At 34.0% G+C, this 20,647-nt stretch overlaps 1 protein-coding gene across 1 annotated transcript in view; it reads left to right on the forward strand.

Moving 5' to 3' along the window:
• LOC140443559 (transcription elongation regulator 1) overlaps nt 1-19,762 on the forward strand; it is a 91,627-nt gene extending 71,865 nt beyond the window's left edge. The window contains exons 12-14 of the mRNA XM_072534886.1: nt 13,604-13,777; nt 17,668-17,958; nt 19,284-19,762. Coding sequence (XP_072390987.1) covers nt 13,604-13,777; nt 17,668-17,958; nt 19,284-19,583 — 765 coding nt within the window. The 3' untranslated portion in view covers nt 19,584-19,762. The remainder of the gene's footprint in view (nt 1-13,603; nt 13,778-17,667; nt 17,959-19,283) is intronic.
• Nucleotides 19,763-20,647: the final 885 nt, after the last annotated feature.

Genomic DNA, 20,647 nt, shown 5'->3' on the forward strand with positions numbered 1-20,647 from the left:
GATCTCATACTGTCATTCACTTGAAATTAGTTCTTTCAAAACTTTTAATTTTTTCATATTTTCACTTTCTGTGCTACAACTTTTAAGTTGTATACTATAAGATACATCAACGCATTCTTTTAATTGTGTGCCCATGTAAGCAGCTAGTGATGGCGCTCCATAACTTTCATTATCAGTATCACATTTAGCTATTATTTTGGTACATTTTACTATAGTATCAAAGTTAATTGGATCTAGTGCACCAAACAAATTTTTTCATTTATTTTCTTCTTTATTTCGATTAGAAGAGATGCCAGTTGTCTCATTTTTCTTGATGCAACTAGTAGGAACTGTTTATCTCGGTGACTTTTCAAATAACGTTATGTAACAGCACAAATTAAATTATCGGTTGTAGCTGTGAATGATAGAATCATATCTGATCTCATTTTTGGAAATACTTCTTTCCTCAAAATATCACTTTTGGAATATGTCGAAAATAAAGATTGTCCTTCTGTTTGAGCATTAATTCTTTCTGTGGTGTCTGTTGTATTATGAGGGCATTTCTTAACACGTTTATAAAGAAATTTTCTTTTATAGAAACCTTTACAAAATTTGCAAGGTAAATAGGATGATATTGTTGCTGGTTCTAGTTCTCCCAATAAAGGTTTTCGCACAGGGACAACACGATCATTGGTACAACTTTTTAGAAAATTTCCCTTGCTTCTGAGTTTATTAAAAAGTATTTTTCTTTTTTTTACTACCAACTGAACATGACAAAATTTCTTAAACTTCAATCTCGGTTTCATGATGTCTGGTAATAATATGTCGAGAAAATTTAAGAACTTCTGTATCGCAAAAAAGTCAATAGTCTTTTTTATTACATAATCTTTTTTCTTTTGATCTCATTACCTAAAAAAATGGTAAACAGAAAATGTTTTTGATGAATAATAAACATTAAGGATTTTAGAAACTTGTAAAATATTTATGCAAAAAGTTAATTGTATTGTACAGGGTGAGTCAAATTAGATGCAAAGTATGGGGATCTTGTAAACTGTAAAACATAGGGAGAAGTTTAAACTGGGGCAAAGTTGCGTAATCAAAAGGGCAATAATTTGACACCAAAAAATCAAGGATATCTTAAGCCGTTTTGAAAAAATTCGCAAAAAACCAAAATTTTGCAATTCAGTTTTTATTTATTTTTGGAGTTATTAACAGACTAAGAACAAAATTAATTACATTTTTTCATTGTCGCTTTTAATGCTCTATTAAACCGTTAAAAAAATTGGTTCCAAATGATGGTTCCAAAAAGACGAAAGGTCGGATATAAAAATTTTTATAACGGTTTAATAGAGCATTAAATGCGACAATGAAAAAGTGTACAAAAGCAAAAGCAGACAACCCCTATTCCCTATTTAAAAATAAGAGGTGGGGGAAGTGGAACGGTGGGGTTTGACAAATGACAGATGTATGTACCGTAAAAACGTGTCCACCTTAGATCAAAATTCGACCTGTTTCGTTATTTCCTTAAAATATCATAAATACTGCCAAATATCGAAGTGGACTGTTTTCCTTGGCCCACATTGTAACACATAATAATGCAATATAAATTTCGCATTCCTGAACTATCACTGTATCCTCCATTTTGATTATTATTTTTCTCAACTAATGCCATTTTCAAAATTCTTGATTTCCTATCCATCTTTAATGTAAATTATTGAAAAATATAAAAGTATTTCTTTGCGCTAGTCTCCGACAAGTCTACCGTGATTTAATGATTAGGTACTAAAATGTTATAAAATTAACAAACAGTACGAGCAAGAACAAAGCGAAATCCTTCTTATAACTACAAGTGACTGAAACATCGAAACAATAATTCTTGCTGTGTTATACAGAAAAAGGCGGTAGAAACCACTAATCTCATATTTATCGACAACACTGTATGGTCCTCACTTGATGAGCTGTAAGGAAATATACACGTAAAGTTGTCCTCACTTTGTGTGCATAACTAAAAAATATATATAGTCTCACTTTAACAGCTGCATATAATGGCCTCACTTTGGTGGCAATATACTTGAACAATACGGGACACATACACGTAATTTTTTTTGTGTATATTGGTCATTTTTTAATTGCTATTTACTTGTCAAGGTCACTATGAAGAGTTGAAACGATTATGTCTACGTTTTCTACCGGTCCTCACTAAGTGCGTGTATTGTCAGGACCTCACTTTGATATCTGTGCATAATTATATATATATATATATATATATATATATATATATATATATATATATATATATATATATATATATATATATATATATATATATATATTGTTATGATATGTAAAATCGAGAAAAATATTGGTTTGTTTAAAAATATTTCAAAGTTCAAAAACATTAAAATAATTCAGATAAGTAGGATAATATCCAACAAACATTTCGAAGAAGGAAAGTTATTAAATTCTTGGATTACCTGTACTAAACAAAATGTAAGCTTTGCATAAATTATTTCTTTGTTATACTTGAGTGACCCGCATAATTTTAAGTGAAATCCAAAGACAATTGAACGGGGTTTTCCAAAATACATTAATGCAGTGATTAGAGACAAATAGAAGAGATTTTAGAAAGAGGTTTTTGTTAGTTTTTAAGAATTATAGAAAATATTATTTGTAAATAAGTTTTAGGAAATTTTATAATTATAGGTAAAAATTTGTTTGTTATCGAAATGAAAAAATGGGGGAATTGTGACGAGTTTTGATTGGCGGAGATTGAAAAAGGTGGGATAAGTATGTAGGAAAAAGTTTAGCGAGATTGAGGAGAGAGAAAAGATAATGAGTTGGTTTCCAAGTCTGTAAGACGAACAGTGATTGTTCTCTGGCTGTTCCCGAGATGTAGCAAGCAGTAGTGTTGAATGTTAGTGAGTTTTTGTGGAGTTAGTGTATCTGACAGAAGCTGAAGCAGCAAAATATTGTAAGTCATATTTTTCTACTTATATTAAAAGAGTCACTGTTCAGGCCAACGAGAGATTCAGTTTATCGTAAAGAGAAGATATTCCAAGAGTCATTTTTCACTCGGGCCAACGAGAGATTCAGTTTATCGAGAGGAGAAAGGCTATCATAAATTTGGATGATTTGTGCTTTTGAAGGAGATCATTAAGGACGATATACTTGCAACAATCTGTTGTAAGATTGCTGATTACATAGGGAGCGGTTGAGAGGAGATAATGCAGTCTACAAGGAACAAGGATTTGGACCACTCATCATCAGAGAGAGATATTTTTGTTTTCTGCAGTTTTTTTTTCTTTTATTGATAACACAATTTTTACACGTAATTTAGAAAGGATATAAATATTTTGATTAGGAGAGTTAGAATAGTTTGGGATTTTGAGTTTTCAATTAATATTGTTTGTACCATTAATTTTGATTGTTCACGTACGGAGAACAAAATTTTGAGAATCCTTATATGAGATTTGTTTATTGAAAACTTTTGAGTGTGAATTATTTCATTATTTATTTCAATATATAGTGTTAGATCATATGTGTTTTTTATTATTCCGGTATTCTCTGGACCTTACCTTTCACATGTAATAGCATAGATATTGAAGCACGAATTTAACCCTGAGATAAAAGAATTAAAAATTGTGATAGAGTCATAATCATATCATTTAAATAATTTTAATTAATCAAAAAAATTAATTAGCTAATTATTGCTTGGCGCACCAAGACTTTAAATATCACAATAACTGGCTTCCAAAACGTGGGGCTTGAAAATATCGCAGCTTTACATTTGAAGGAAGGGAAAGAGATCTGGAATAAGTACAGGTGATCCAGAGATAAAAACATATAACATTGAGGGAATTTGAATTTGAAAGTATTTTGACAATTTTTTCCAGGGAATATAAATTTGATTTATTGATTGATCGTAGTTAGTGGATATTTACTGCTATTGAATTATTTGATTTTATTTTCTTTACCAATCGTACATTTGATATTTATTTTGAATTATTTGAATTTTACTGATTGCATATTTGATATTTGTCGTGAAAATTTAATACATTTGGGGAGAAATATTGTCGTGTTCTGAAACATATAGAGTGTTGTAAAATTTCACATTTGGCGGGGACAAAAACAGTAACGAAAAGAAACAACATGTCGACCACAAGGAGTCAAAGCAAAATGCAAGAAAGGAAGGAGGATAACAGAGAAGAGGAAACAATTGTTGAAGAAGGATCAGATAATGAAGGAAATGTTACAATAGTTGAGGAGAAAAAAGAATTATCAGGAATAGAGAAAATATTACAACTAATGCAATTACAGACACAACAAATACAAGAATCAACAAAACAAACAATGAATGAAACAGCAAAGACAATGGAAGAAAACCAACGGGAAACAAGACAAGCAATAGAACTAAATAACAGGAATATAGAGCAGCGTCTGGAAAACTATGAACAAAAATTAGAAGAAAATGATAGGAAAATGGAAAAGCGTTTGGACAAATATGAAAATGATGTAAAAGTCTGTTTAGAAAAAATCAGAGAAGAAACAGAGAGTAAACTAGAGATGCAAAGAGAAGAAATAGAAACTAAAATGAAAGATATTAAGACTGTCCAGAAAAAGGAATTAGAACAGTTAGAAGAAAAATTTGAAATGGCGCTACAAGAAGACAGGAAAGAAGTAGAAAGAAGATTAAAGCAAAATGAAAAACAAATGGCAGAAATTGAACTAAGAGGAGTAGAGAGAAAAGAAGTTATCATCCATGGAACAAGCGAGGCGAAAATACAATTTGGCGGGGATATTCGGAAAACACACCCAGTACCGTTTGTTAAAAATTTGAAAACCAAATTACAACATATTAGATATTTTGACGATTGCAAAGAAACAATTAGAAACCATTTGAAAGAAGGAGCAGCGTTATGGTATGAAAGCAAGGAAGATGAGTTTGAAAATTGGACAGATTTTGAAAATAAATTTCTCAACTATTTCTGGGGGAAAAATAAACAGAGAGAAATCAACCAAGAGCTACAGAATGGAAAATATCACGAAAAAATGGGAATATCTGAAGAAAGATATGCTTTGCAGATATATAACAATTCAAAATATCTAGAATACAAATATTCTACCGAACAGCTGGTAGAAATGATCAGCAGACATTTTGAGGAAACGTTGGAAGATCACGTGATTTTGAGAAACTATCAAGATATTGATAGTTTGTGCCAATTCCTTCAATTAAAAGAAGCGAAAAGAAAAGAAATGAGAAATAGAAGACAACATGACCAAAATAATGGAGCGGAAAGAAGGTATTCATCAAATTATGACCAGAGAAACCGACATCCCAGATCAACAAACGAATATAGGCCGAGAAATTACAATAATTACCATAGACAACAAAATTACGATAACCGGAATGATACACAAAATAGAACAAATGAAAATCACAACAGGAATAGAGATGCACAAAATCCTCCGAATAGGAATACGAACGAACAAAGGGACGATAGAAATAATCAGAGATTCCAACGACAAAACAGAAGAGAGATGAATCATGTGGCAATAGAAAAGGAGGAAGAAGAAGTATTCAATGAATCCAGACAGGATTTTCAATAAGGCATCCACTAAACAAAAGTAAAAAACTCTCCGGTATATTTTGTCACCCGAGAGAGTTTATACAGTTGGCGGGAAACGAAAAACAAAATTCTAATTCCAGTCTAATTTTTTTAGATGCATTTATAAAACATAAAGCGATTAAAATTCTGATTGATTCTGGATCGGAAATTTCGTTAATCAATAAAAAACTAGTAAAAGAATTAAATATGGACAGATTTGTGTATAAGATTCCGAGGGTTGCTTTAGTGGGTGCAAATAATAAAAAATTGACGACAGTAAACGAAGGTTTAGGAGTACGGATCAGAGTGGGAGACCAATTCTATATTATGCAATGTGTGGTGATCGAAGATCTAAATCATGATATGATAGCGGGAATTGATGAATTGAGTGAAAAACATATCACCATCAATTTTTCGGAAAATCAACTGGAAATCAGAGCAGAACCAGACAACATAGAAGAAGAAAAGGAAACAGATAGGAGAAAATTTTCTGAAAGGATAAATGGACAAGAAAAACATAAAGAAATCAATATGACGGTAGAGGATAAATCGAAAGCTCAAGAAAAAAATCAATCCGAAGAGGAAAAGAGAATAAAAAAAAAGAAGAAGAGTTCGAAAAGAAAGCAGGAAAAAAAGAAAGTTATAAGCAGAAAAATGGAAGAAGCCGAAACATGGTGCTCGGAATACCAGATAGAAATTAAAGATAAAGAAAAAATAGAAGAAGAAATAACGGAAGAGGACAGAGAAGAAATGGCAATTATGGACGAGAATCCAGAATTTTGTGAAGAAGTAATACGGACAGTGAACACATGTGAACAAACTGAGGATGAAAGAAAAATAATATGTGGAGAAAACATGGAGAAGGAAATAGAGAAGATTTTAGAAAATTATGGAGATTTTATTAATGAAGAAAGCCGAGTGGCTAAAAATTATGAACATTCTTTTAAAGTTAAAAACTTAGAAAATTTTAAATCGAAAACATATCCAATCCCGTATAAATACAGGCAAAGCGTCGGACAGGAAATTGAAAATATGATCAAAGACAAGGTGATCGAAAGATGTGACTCTCCATATATCAACCCGATAGTATGCGTAAAAAAATCAAATGGTGATTTGCGATTATGTTTAGATGCAAGAAACATTAATTCGCACACAATCGCGCAATACGAAGCGCCTTTGAACATAGAAGCCATTTTTGGACGAATCACAGGATCACACATTTTCTCCAAAATCGATTTGAAACACAGTTTTTGGTTAATACCTTTGGCAGAAAAGTGTCGAAATTATACCGCTTTTTCTATCGACGGAGTGGTGTACCGATTTAGGGTAGTACCATTTGGACTACAAAGTGCATGCGCTGCTTTGGTTCGCGCATTACACACAATTTTAAATAGGCATGGAGAATTTGTTGTACATTACATAGATGATTTATTAATTTTCTCACCGGATATAACAAGCCATCTACGACATATTCATACTGTTCTCGAAGAACTTGATCAAGCCGGATTAAAATTAAATATTCAAAAGTGTCAGTTTTTCCAAAAAGAGGTATTGTATTTAGGATTCAAATTAGACACAAAAGGGATTAGTCTTGCAGAAGATAGAATTGAAGTCATAAACAACTACCCTAGGCCAACCAATTTAAAAACTTTGCGGGGATTTTTAGGAATGGTAAACTATTTCAAAAAGCTGATACCAGACCTCAGTACAAAAGAAATACCGCTAATAGCATTACTTAAGAAAAATGTCAGATGGAAATGGGGAACGGAACAAGAAATCGCTTTCAAAAATTTAAAAGGAGCGTTTTCCACAGCTGTAAGAGTGCACCACCCAAGATATGAGCAACCTTTCATTCTCAGGACCGATGCTTCCATAAAAAAATTTGCAGGGGTGTTATCACAGATACAAGACGATATAGAGGTGCCAATATGTTTTGTTTCCCGTGTAACCAAAACGTATGAGAGAAAATACAGCGTTACTGAATTAGAGTTTGCCAGTGTGTTATTTTGTGTAAACAAATTACGTTTTTACCTACTTGGGGCAAGATTCACCATTGAAACGGACCACGCAGCGTTGATACACATAATGAAAAATAGGTTGGTAAATAATAGAATTCATAGGGGCATTCTTTTACTCCAAGAATATGATTTTGAATTTAAATATATCAAAGGAACGGACAATATTTTGGCTGATGCGTTGACGAGAGATGAACAATTCCGCAAAGAGGATCACAAAACTCTCCACGTAGGCATGAACATAATGAGAGAAGAAGCAGGCTTATTTTCGTTGGCCAAAATCAGGGAAAATCAGGAAGAATTGAATGAAAGAGAAAAGCAAAGGGCTGAACAAGAAAATAACCTATATTTTAAGAGGGTCGATGGTAAAGAACTCTATGTAATCACGGAGCAAATGGCAAAAGAAGTTTTTTTAAAGTTACACTGTGACAACGGACATATTGGAAGTAGAAAGGTGTGGCTTATGTTCAGGGAGAACTACATTTGTCGACAGGACTATACAATAGCCAAAGAGGTGACTCGAAATTGTGTGACATGCCAAAAGTGTAAAAGTAGGAACTTTAAAAATGAAAACGTCACAAAAAACGTCGTAGCTCGGAAGAAACTGGATATTGTTGCTATTGATATGTTGAGCGATTTGATACCAACAACTCAAAGGAATAAACACATATTAGTTATGGTGGATCTTTTCTCAAAATATGTTAAATTGTACGCATGCAGAACCACAAAAGGAATTGAAATACTTAGGAAGATAGACAATTTTATAGAAACGGTGGGAAGACCAGACAATATTTTATTGGACAATGCGACATATTTTAGGAACGAACGTTTTAAAAGGGAATTAAGAGAGAGGGGCATCGATACAAAATTTATAAGCATCCGTCATCCACAGAGCAACCCATCGGAGCGTTTTATACAAGAAGTCACAAAATTTCTACGAATTGCCGCGGAAGAACATCATCGACATTGGGACAAAAAAGTGTTTGAGATCGAGACCTATTTGAATTGTGCTCCAAATACGGTTACCAAAGAGACGCCTTTATATATAATGAAAGGAACAATGCCTACAAGACCGTGGGAAGACACCGCCCCCAGACAATACGAAGAAGTGATCGAGTTGGTTCAAAGAAGATTGAGACGAAGTGGAGAGAAATATCTCCAAAGACAAGAGAGAACCCGAAGAAGAAGGCCGATCAAATTCCAGAAAGGAGATAAAGTCTTAGTGAAGGCACTGAGGGTGTCGAATTTACAAAATGGTATTTGTGCTAAATTGATGCCGATATTTGAAGGTCCATATAGGGTCAATACGGAAAATGTCGAAACTTTTGTCATTTTTAAAATTTAACAAAGAGTTTTCGGCAGATCAAATGGCGGGGATTTGTTATGATATGTAAAATCGAGAAAAATATTGGTTTGTTTAAAAATATTTCAAAGTTCAAAAACATTAAAATAATTCAGATAAGTAGGATAATATCCAACAAACATTTCGAAGAAGGAAAGTTATTAAATTCTTGGATTACATGTACTAAACAAAATGTAAGCTTTGCATAAATTATTTCTTTGTTATACTTGAGTGACCCGCATAATTTTAAGTGAAATCCAAAGACAATTGAACGGGGTTTTCCAAAATACATTAATGCAGTGATTAGAGACAAATAGAAGAGATTTTAGAAAGAGGTTTTTGTTAGTTTTTAAGAATTATAGAAAATATTATTTGTAAATAAGTTTTAGGAAATTTTATAATTATAGGTAAAAATTTGTTTGTTATCGAAATGAAAAAATGGGGGAATTGTGACGAGTTTTGATTGGCGGAGATTGAAAAAGGTGGGATAAGTATGTAGGAAAAAGTTTAGCGAGATTGAGGAGAGACAAAAGATAATGAGTTGGTTTCCAAGTCTGTAAGACGAACAGTGATTGTTCTCTGGCTGTTCCCGAGATGTAGCAAGCAGTAGTGTTGAATGTTAGTGAGTTTTTGTGGAGTTAGTGTATCTGACAGAAGCTGAAGCAGCAAAATATTGTAAGTCATATTTTTCTACTTATATTCCAAGAGTCACTGTTCAGGCCAACGAGAGATTCAGTTTATCGTAAAGAGAAGATATTCCAAGAGTCATTTTTCACTCGGGCCAACGAGAGATTCAGTTTATCGAGAGGAGAAAGGCTATCATAAATTTGGATGATTTGTGCTTTTGAAGGAGATCATTAAGGACGATATATATATATTTAGGGATTCTACAGTATTCACTGCCTTCCCTCGCTCAACCGTTTCCATCTCTCTCTGTTGTTCCATTCTCCATCGTTTAGTCCTCTCTTACTCATGGCGTCGTCTACTTCGTTCCTCCAGGATTTTCGGGGTCGTCCTCTTTTCCTTCTTCCTATGGGGCTCCATTCGGTTATTCTTTTTATCCATCTGCTGTCGCTAGCTCTTCTTACATGTCCATACCACTTTAGTCTTTTTTGTTCTATATATGTTAGTATGTCTGTTTCTATTGATGTTCTTTGCTTTATTTCGTCATTACTTCTCCTATCCATTCTTGTTACTCTGCAGCATCTTCGCAGGCATTCCATCTCTGTTGCTATTATCTTACTGCTGTTTTTCTTGTTTATGATCCAATTTTCGGCCCCATATGTCATAATACTTCGCACTAATGTTTTATAAATCTGCGTTTTTGTCTTCATATTTAGGTGTCTATCCCACCATACTGAGTTAAGTTGTCGGATTGCTGTTCTTGTTTGTCCTAATCTTTGTGTAATTTCTTCCTCTGTTGTTGCCTTTTTCGTGATTATAAACCCCAGGTATTTGAATTTATCCTTTCCTTTGATTGTTACGTTGTCATCAATCTGTAGATCTTCTATGTCTTCTTCACTTGTAGATAGGTACTCTGTTTTCGCGAGGTTAATATCTAGGCCAGCCTTGGTATATTCTTCTTGTAGTTTCTTCATCATGTAGCTGAGGTCGTCTTGGTCTTGTGCAATCACTACTTGATCGTCTGCAAAACTTAACGTATATAGGTATTCGTTCCGTACCGGTACTCCCATGCCTTCGCATTTTCTTTTCCATGTAGTCAAGGCTTTCTCTAAGTATATTTTGAATAGAGTTGGAGATGTGGAACAACCCTGCAGGAGCCCTTTTGTTGTGGTGAAGTCTCCTATGATTCTTGTTCCCATTTTAATGGACACTTTATTTTCTTTATACAGAGCTTTTGTAGCTTCTATGAGTTCCGTCTGTATTTCTAATTTGTACATTGCCTCCCATAGTTCTGACCTTGGTACAGAGTCATACGCCTTTCTCAGATCCACAAATGCCAAGTGTATATCTCTATTTTTTGCTTTTTTCTTTTCCAACAGTTGTTCCAGTGTGTATATGTGGTCTATGCATGATCTTCCTGCCGTGAAGCCTGCCTGATCCTCCCCGATTTTGCCTTTTATTGCTTGCTCTATCTTTTCTCGCAGTATCTTCCCATATAATCTTCCTATTGATGATATTACGCTTATTCCTCTGTAGTTTTCGCATCGTTTTCTATCTCCTTTCTTAAATATAGATGTCATATATGCCGCCGTCCATTCCTTTGGGAGCTGTTCTCCATTTATGGCTTTCTGAAATATCCATTGTATCATCCGGTGTAATTTTTTTGATCCGTATTTTATAAGCTCAGGTGAGATGCCTCCAGGTCCCGGTGCTTTCTTATTTTTGATTGCTTTTATGGCCGTTCTCATTTCCCTATCTGTTATTTCTATTTCTTGTTGTGGGAATCTGCTTGCGGACGATATACTTGCAACAATCTGTTGTAAGATTGCTGATTACATAGGGAGCGGTTGAGAGGAGATAATACAGTCTACAAGGAACAAGGATTTGGACCACTCATCATCAGAGAGAGATATTTTTGTTTTCTGCAGTTTTTTTTTTCTTTTATTGATAACACAATTTTTACACGTAATTTAGAAAGGATATAAATATTTTGATTAGGAGAGTTAGAATAGTTTGGGATTTTGAGTTTTCAATTAATATTGTTTGTACCATTAATTTTGATTGTTCACGTACGGAGAACAAAATTTTGAGAATCCTTATATGAGATTTGTTTATTGAAAACTTTTGAGTGTGAATTATTTCATTATTTATTTCAATATATAGTGTTAGATCATATGTGTTTTTTATTATTCCGGTATTCTCTGGACCTTACCTTTCACATGTAATAGCATAGATATTGAAGCACGAATTTAACCCTGAGATAAAAGAATTAAAAATTGTGATAGAGTCATAATCATATCATTTAAATAATTTTAATTAATCAAAAAAATTAATTAGCTAATTATTGCTTGGCGCACCAAGACTTTAAATATCACAATAATATATATATATATATATATATATATATATATATATATATATATATATATATATATATATATATATATATATATATATATATATATATATATATAGCATCGACTATTCGAACTAATTGGGGGTATGGGTGTTAGGAAAATCGGGTTTTTCGGATAATCGAAATGTATTGACATAGCCATACATATTTATCCATGGGTAAATAAAAGCCATTTTTACATATCTACATATTTATTATATCGTTAATGACAAACAGAGATTAAACAAAAAAGTACAGTCTTTGCAACAAAACATATTCTAGGTACAATGTTGACGAAAATTGAAGATTTTTTAAGCGTTAATTACCAACGCTTCAAAAATCTTCAGTTTTCGTCTGCCGAAGCAAGTCTACCCGTTTACGAGCCTCTAGGTCAGGTAGTGTTTTAAGGCCAGGTCTTTCTTATTCCAACATCGATAAGTTAAGGAGATATCAAGAAGCAGTAATGTTTTCTTTTTTGCCATTTTTCACTTAGTGAGGGGCTTTAACAAAGGACATAAAAGTTTCTATAAATCATTCCATGAAAATTGTACTATCCATCCAAGCACCCTTTTGCAGAGTGTAAACGATAGGCATCGCAAATATATTAATGTGTTTAAAATAACGTGGTTGCTTGCTTTTACCAATGATAAGCATGGGCAATCAGTGGCTGCCAGTTGCATTAGCACAAGCTAAGGCATTGATACGATCCTTGCTTATTTTAAATCCAGGTGCTGATAATTCACGACGTTACGCAAGAGTTTTTTTAAAAAACATTAACATCAAATGTTAAAGAAAATATAAATGAAACCAGGTATTTTTCCCCCTGCATAGATAACCATTATTGAAATATTCAGCATAAATATTGTTTGCTGTTTCAGGATACATAAAAAAAGGTAAAACTTATAGTGACTTGTGGGCGTGTTTATCTAGGCCTACTGCAATTAAGGATGACCCATTCTGCACTAACTTAATCTTTGCTTTTACTTGTTGGGTCATTACATATTTGGATTTACCTCGTACTATTTCGTTGACTGTATTATGTTACTATACTACTGCCAAAGATACACTTGATATTCAAAGATGTTTTCAAACACTGAAAAAAACGCACATACCAGCGAATATACTGGTATGGATATATTCTTCTTCCGCTGCCCAGACCAAAACGGACTTTAAAAAAATTCCTTCTCACGGTTCCATGATAAGAGTAATTTTGAGATGTTTTTTATTCTACGCATCTGAAAATCTCTAGTCTGTCTTGATTCAGAATTCAGCAATTATTTCAACATTTCTCTAGGCGGAACAAAGAAAAAAGGAATTGAAGAACGAGATGGTAAATGACCATCTTGGAAGCGGCGCTTGAAAATGTAAAAAGACTCACATTAAAGTGTGTTTTCTCGTTTAATATTGTAAAACGCAAATTCTAAGTACTTATATGAACTATATCGATTTTATCATATACAGGGTAAAAAGAAAATGCTACAATAGAGTTAATAAAATCTATAGTTGTTTAAAAATAACATGATTCATTTTTTGCTATGTTCATAATTGAATCACTTTGGCCTTTTCTTACAGGCAAAAGAGTTTTTATTGGATTACATAATTATCTTAGACCCTTATCACTTACCACTATCACTTTTTTCAGGAAGGAGAAAAAGAAGGTGAAGCAGAAGAACAGACCCAAGATCAAAAAGATCGCCAAGCAAGGGCCCAGGCTAGTTTACGTGAAAGAGAGAAGGAAGTTCAACGGACATTAGCTACCCACATGCGTGACAGAGACAAAGAACGGGAACAACATAAAAGGGATGAAGCTATTCAGGTAAGTTTCGGAACTAATAGTTTCATTGTATAATACCAACACATGTTCACCTTATATTTTAATGGTTGATGTGCGAAGTATGCCGTTAAATCAATTTATCAATAGCAGATAGTTTCTGGTAAAATTTCATTTCACCCGGTACATTTGAGCTAATGACGCCGCTATACATTTTTAAATTATTGTATCGCATTTATTATTATATATTGTTCATTATTAGTAGATGGAAAAGAAATAAGAGAAAAGAACGAAATCCTAAAAGTTACTCACACATTTTACCGTGATTTATATTCCTCAAACAAGAACCCAGATAACACTGCAAAGGAAGATCTCAAGAGAAAGATAACGAATGTCAACTCAGAAATACTCCCTAACATATAATCCTTAAAATAGAACAAGCTATGCCACAACTAAAGAACAATAAGGCTCCGGACCCAGATGGAATACTTGTAGAAATGTTGAAGGAGGGGAGTGAAATAATTCTCGAAGAATTGAAAAAATTTTTCAACGACTTTCTTTACAGAGGAGAAGTCTCAGATGATTAGAATGAAAGTTTGACAATACTTCTCTTCAAAAAGGGAGACAGGGGAGATTGAAGAACTATAGGCCAATCTCTCTGCTGTCCCAAATGTACAAACTGTTTATGAGAGTAATAACTAACAGGTTAACGTCGAAGATCGATAGCTATCAACCGGTAGAGCAGGCAGGATTTCGAAAGGGTTACAGTACAGCGGATCATCTTCTTAAAGTCAGAACTCTAACAGAGAAAGCCAATGAATATCACTTGAACTTATACATTGGCTTCGTTGATTATGAAAAGGCATTCGACTCCATAGAACTTTGGGCAATAGAGAGAGAGCTATGAACATTTGCAGGATAGACTCCCGATACAGAATGCTCATACATAATATTTACAAGAAAGCTACAATGAAAAGATGTTATCTCACCAAAGCTATTCACACTTGGACTGGAAGACGTGTTCAAAGACATTAACTGGGCAGATAAAGGAATAAATGTTAATGGAAGAAAACTGAGTCATTTAAGATACGCTGATGACATTGTAATATTCGCTACAAGTTTCGAAGAACTACAGACCATGATGACGCAACTATATCAAGCTTCGGAAAAAAAAGGTCTTAAGATGAACTTGGAAAAAACAAAAATAATGACAAATACACCGAACATTAGAGAAATAACGTTGAACGACATAAATTTAGAAACAGTAAGCGAATACATCTACCTGGGACAGGCAACCAAAGTTAACAAAGAAGATCAAACTGCCGAAGTTACCAGGAGAATAAGGTTAGCGCGGACAGGATTTGGAAAACTGAGTTGGATCTTGAAAAGTACTAAAATAGAACAATATTTGGAAACCAGAATTTACGATCAGCGTATTTTCCCTATACTCACGTATGGTTCACAGACGTGGACACTCACCAAGTCTAATATGGATAAAATAGTAAAAGCACAAAGAACGATGGGAAGATCAATGCTCGGGGTGAAACTTATAGACAAAAAAATAAACAAATGTATTAGAAGCAAAATCAAAGTAAAAGACATGGACAAAGGAGAAGATGTTGCCAAATTAAAATGGATCTTCGCAGGACACAATGCCCGACTAAAAGAGAAGAGATGGAACCACGAAATATAACAATGGAGACCATGGTTAGGAAAGAGAAGCAGAGGGAGACCACAAATGAGATGGCTGATGACATTAAGAAGATCGGAGACAAAACTGGAAGCAAGTGGCGCAAAATAGAAGACACTGGATTGATTTGGGGGAGGCCTATGTCCAAAGTTGGATTACTTAAGGCTGAAGAAGAAGAAGATTAGTAGATAGTTTACGCTAACATCGCAGTTTTAAGAGCAAATCAATATATTCAAATTATCATTGCTGTCAGTACGCTTTAAACAGAACTTTCAGATTTAGCTCTGTTTCCTTTCGCTATACCTATCTAGCACGTTCCGTATCATAACCGAGAATCATTTTACATATATGAGCTTTATCTGGCTCTGCCAGTTTTTGTGTAGGCTTGTGTAGTGTAAGCTTGTGCAGCATGTATTTCGTAATAATAAATTTTATTAAGATGTAGGTCATGGCCTGGAATTAGTTCTTCCTGTTCGTAACTGCGGTACACACTATCAAAGGTGTCGTTCCTGGTACTCACTGATATTCCTCCACGAGTATCTTCGCCATTTATGGTCACTGTGTGCCCTCGACTCTGAAAGTTAGTCCAAATCGATATTTGAATTTTCGGTGCGTCAGGAAGAGGTTTTTTGAATTTTGAAAGTTAATGGAGTGTTTTTGGATTCCGTGATGTTCCATTAAGCACCCATGTTTCTTCGAATAACATTTAGTGATTGTATATGCTACAACGACTGATTTTTCGCAGTGACTCAAGATGACAGTGCCCCTTGTGTACAGTAAAATGAGAATGTACACTACGTTTTGTTAACGTAATTAACGTGAAGAATGTGCAAATAAAGCCACGCGTTTGCCACGATTCCAATCGATTGGAATACTGCTTAGTACAAAATGGAGGACTGTTTGGAACATTTGTTATAGTTTTATGTTTAAAAATTAACATAAATTATTTTTTATCCGTTGTTTAAGTAATAAAAAGGTATATTTACAATTAGAAATCTTGGTCCCAGTATTTTCAAACTTTTTTAAAATCCTTTGAATTGTTGTATAACCTGAAATAATTGGTCTATTAGAATATCTTACGCTAAATAAGATCTGACAGAGCTCGTACTATTGCCTGACAAACATTATTGCTGATTTTTCCTCAACTGATTACATTTCATTAACTTTATTCCTTTTTAAACAATATCAAGATTTTGAAGAAACTAATCTTCCGGATGTAGAAGGAAAGATTTTCTTCAACTCTTCAACCAATCTGTTGATGCGAAGAAGCAGAAAAAATCTGCCTCCAAGAATGGATCGCCCGAGAAGGTAATGATGGCAATAACTGATAGGTGACATTGTTTGAATAATTGATCAGAATCAAGATCTAGACGTTATTGAAAGTCATGAATAAGACGTCTCAACTAATCTTGTCTCCCTTACTATTTGAAGTGGCCCTTCGCGATATTAAGCAGTACGCAACTGTCTACGCTGACCGACATGATGTTTATGAGGCGGTCTCGTCACGTAGGTTTACCTTCTTAAGCCAAAAGAAGATAACTGATTTTGTTCCAACTAATTAATGTTTTGGAAGTACTGGAACTGTAGGAAGTTCTAGAGTTCCTACCCTGGATATATAGGGAGTGCTGAAGAAACGCTTAAGTGCGGGAAGTAATACGTTATGAACATTTTTCATAACGTTACAAGACAAGGAGTCTTGTAATCACTAAAGTAAAGCAAAGTAGTAACTTGTCAGGCTCGCCCAATATACTTTCACAGAGAGCCCGTGACATGAATTTGGGAATATGCGCCTAGTTTATGGACTATTGCAAAGTTTTTGCGCTAGTGATAGGTGATAGATTGATGATTCTGGTGATTTCAACACCAGAAATCAGCAGAAATACTCAGAGCAACGGGTATAGATGAGAGTGACTTACGAGTCATCACAGAACTGTATTGGCATAAGATAGTTCAAGTATGGGTGGAGAGTAACATGTCGGTGGAAATAGTGACATAAAAAAGGTGTGTGACAGGGATGGATGTATATTCCTGTAATAGCGCAAAAATCATAATCAACGGCAAAACAATTAATAATAGAAGATATGCCGATGATTTTGACATTGACTTTTCAGTCAATTTTCATAGAAAGGCTTTTCTAGTTATTGCTTTCTATTGTGCCGTCAAGATATTTAAAATATAACATATATTATAGTTATTAAATGATAAATCGGATTTATATTTTTATACATCATTTAATTTTTTTCAGCATTTCAATGCATTGCTAAGCGATTTGGTAAGAAATTCTGATCTTAGTTGGCGAGAAGTGAAACGTATTTTGAGAAAAGATCATAGGTGGGACTTAGCTGACAGTCTTAACAGAGAAGATAAAGAAAAATTGTTTAATGATCACGTGGAACAATTGGTGAAAAGAAAACGCCAAAATTTCAGAGAACTCTTGGACGAAACAGTTGAAGTTTCATTGGTAAGCGCATGGAAGGAGATTAAGAAAATTATTAGAGATGACCCAAGGTATACGAAGTTCACATCTAGTGAAAGGGTAAGTTATTTTCGAATTATTAAAGTTGGATAATATTTTAGTTCTAGAACATTGAGCAGTCATCGGTCGACTAACACTATTCCTTGTAATGATCCAAAGTTTTAGATAAGTGACTTTCCAAAGTTCTTTATACTTTTCTTTCCGTCAGACATCTTATTGTACGGCACAAATGTTTTCACCACTAGAATGTCAAAAATTCGTGGAAGTAATAACTTGCATCACTTCTTTCCTCTGACATATCTTATTACTGTTTACCAGTAAAACGCATTTATTGTTGTTTCATTGGATAAACCATTTTGTTTTTTGCTATCGGAATAATAATCATGATATTCGATGATGATTCGATGATGATTCAATGAGATTCCACTGTTAACTCTTAATTCTTAATGATCTATTCCCGTTATTTTCCAGGTATTTAACTGACGTGCGTTTGTTTATGCATTCATGTTTGACTAGTATAATTTGTACACAATATTAAATAAGCTTTTGATTGCTTTCCTAGTGACCTAGTGAAATTTGACACTGCAAATTTCACTAGGTCAGCGTCTCGGTAAGCGTGTTCTAGTTACACCGATATTTTTAATGTCATAAACAAACAATCGCATTGAGCAACAAGCAATGATTATTATTAAAAGGATTTTAAATTTTTAAACTGAATTGGGTTACTAAGATCTGATTTCTGGATGCTTGATTAAATCCCGTTACAATACCTGGCAAGACATGCGAAATATGGGAATACGTGCTTGGCGGAAAAAGGCGATGGATAGGGAAGACTGGAGAGAAATTCTTGAGGAGGCTAGGATCCACGCAGGGTTATAAAGCCAGAATGATGATATTGATTTATATACATAAGGTTTAACGACTATGTTTACCTTATCAGCCAGAACATATAAGCAATAACTCGATACGCCGACCTACGTTAACTGTTGTGAAACAATATTCTAATATATCTACGATCCGATATGTACCGTATTTATTATCTAAATACCTGTGTCATTTCAATGAAACAAGGCCATTGTCTTGGTCAGCAAGACAGAGACTGTACTACAATATCTACTTTGTTCATTAAGAATCAGGAAATTATTTCTAACTCCATTAATTTCCAAAATTTTGAGTCTATTTTTTTTTCTTTTTTTTTTGGTTTTTAAGAAAATTTCAAGATTATCGTTAAATTTATAATTCTCTCGAATTAAGTGCTTAATGCAGAAAACTAACCTCTCGACAATTTAAAATAGATTATTAATAATATTGTATATATTTATGTTCAGTGTGATAAATCTTTAATCTATGCGTTCCTTTAATAATTAACTTTTTTTTATTTCTAGTGTGAACGCGAATTCAAAGATTATTTAAAAGACAAACTGATACTGGCAAAGGGACAGTTTAAGGAGCTACTCCACGAAACCAAACTAATCACACACAAATCTTTGCAAACACTGCGCGAAAATCAAGCGCACATGCAAGAAATTGAGGAAATTTTGAAGAATGATAAAAGGTATTTGGTTTTGGATCACATTCCGGAAGAGAGAACTCAACTAGTTTTGAACTATTTGGAAGAATTAGATAGAAGAGGTCCTCCTCCTCCGCCTACTGCTAGTGAACCTAACCGTAGATCTATGAAATGAACCGTAGTTCTATTGATGAATTGTGTTTTAGTTGTCAATTTAATTGTATGATTGTAGGTAAAATGTTAGTTTTTTTATTAATTGCATTGTATGCAAGTGTATTCTTTTTGTTATTGCTGTATTTTCATACTTAACTTCAATATCCTTTGTAAATACAAAATAAATGTGACGAACACGTTTTCATTACTTTTTTTTCATGTTTAAAAAAATGAATCATATTTTCTGCGGCCATCTGTTTGTTCGTTGGACGATTAGTGCAACCAAAACTGCAACAGCAACAGAAAAACATAACGGATTAAGATTTATCTATGCATAGAACATCTGTATCATCTCCTTTAATACCACCAACCAACCCTACCACCCTACCCATTCCAACATCCTTTCCACCCACAATACATATCCCGGAAAATACTCAAACCTCGGTCACCAACAATATGTCCTACACATTCATGTCTGACCTAATATCCACGCTACCCATAGAACAAATCGACCGGCTGATCGCTCAATTGCAGCTGTCCCGGTCTTCCGCAATCCTAAACCCATCCACATCTCCTATCACCACTCAACCACAACACAATTTCACCACACTTACTAATATCACTCAACCAATATCCACCCATACCGCTCAAACAACAAACACCCAAAATCCACAATTAATAAACACAGTCAACCCGCAACCAACAAATACACACAATCCACAATTAGTACACACACCTAACAATCCACCACTCACACAAAACACACATTTATTATATGCAAATGCCACTACCTCTCCCAAAACTACCATCCCTGCATCCCGGGCCACCACTTCTACACAACCTAAATCCTTTAACTATACCATTTCCAACATCCCTCGAGAGAAATCTAACCAGAGAGATTTCTTTCGAATCATTAATACCAGAGAGATTTTACTTAATCAAATCTCGACGGTAAAAGTGCTCCATACCCAAATAGCCCACCTTACAACTATCCACCCGGTTAATCACGTCGAGCTGCAACGAAAACTCCGTGACGTGCTGGGCGATCCAAAGGTCCTAGTCACACCTAAGCACATCCCAACACCA

This window comes from Diabrotica undecimpunctata, chromosome 6 (genome assembly GCF_040954645.1).
Source record: "Diabrotica undecimpunctata isolate CICGRU chromosome 6, icDiaUnde3, whole genome shotgun sequence".
Classification (NCBI taxonomy): Eukaryota; Metazoa; Arthropoda; class Insecta; order Coleoptera; family Chrysomelidae; genus Diabrotica; species Diabrotica undecimpunctata.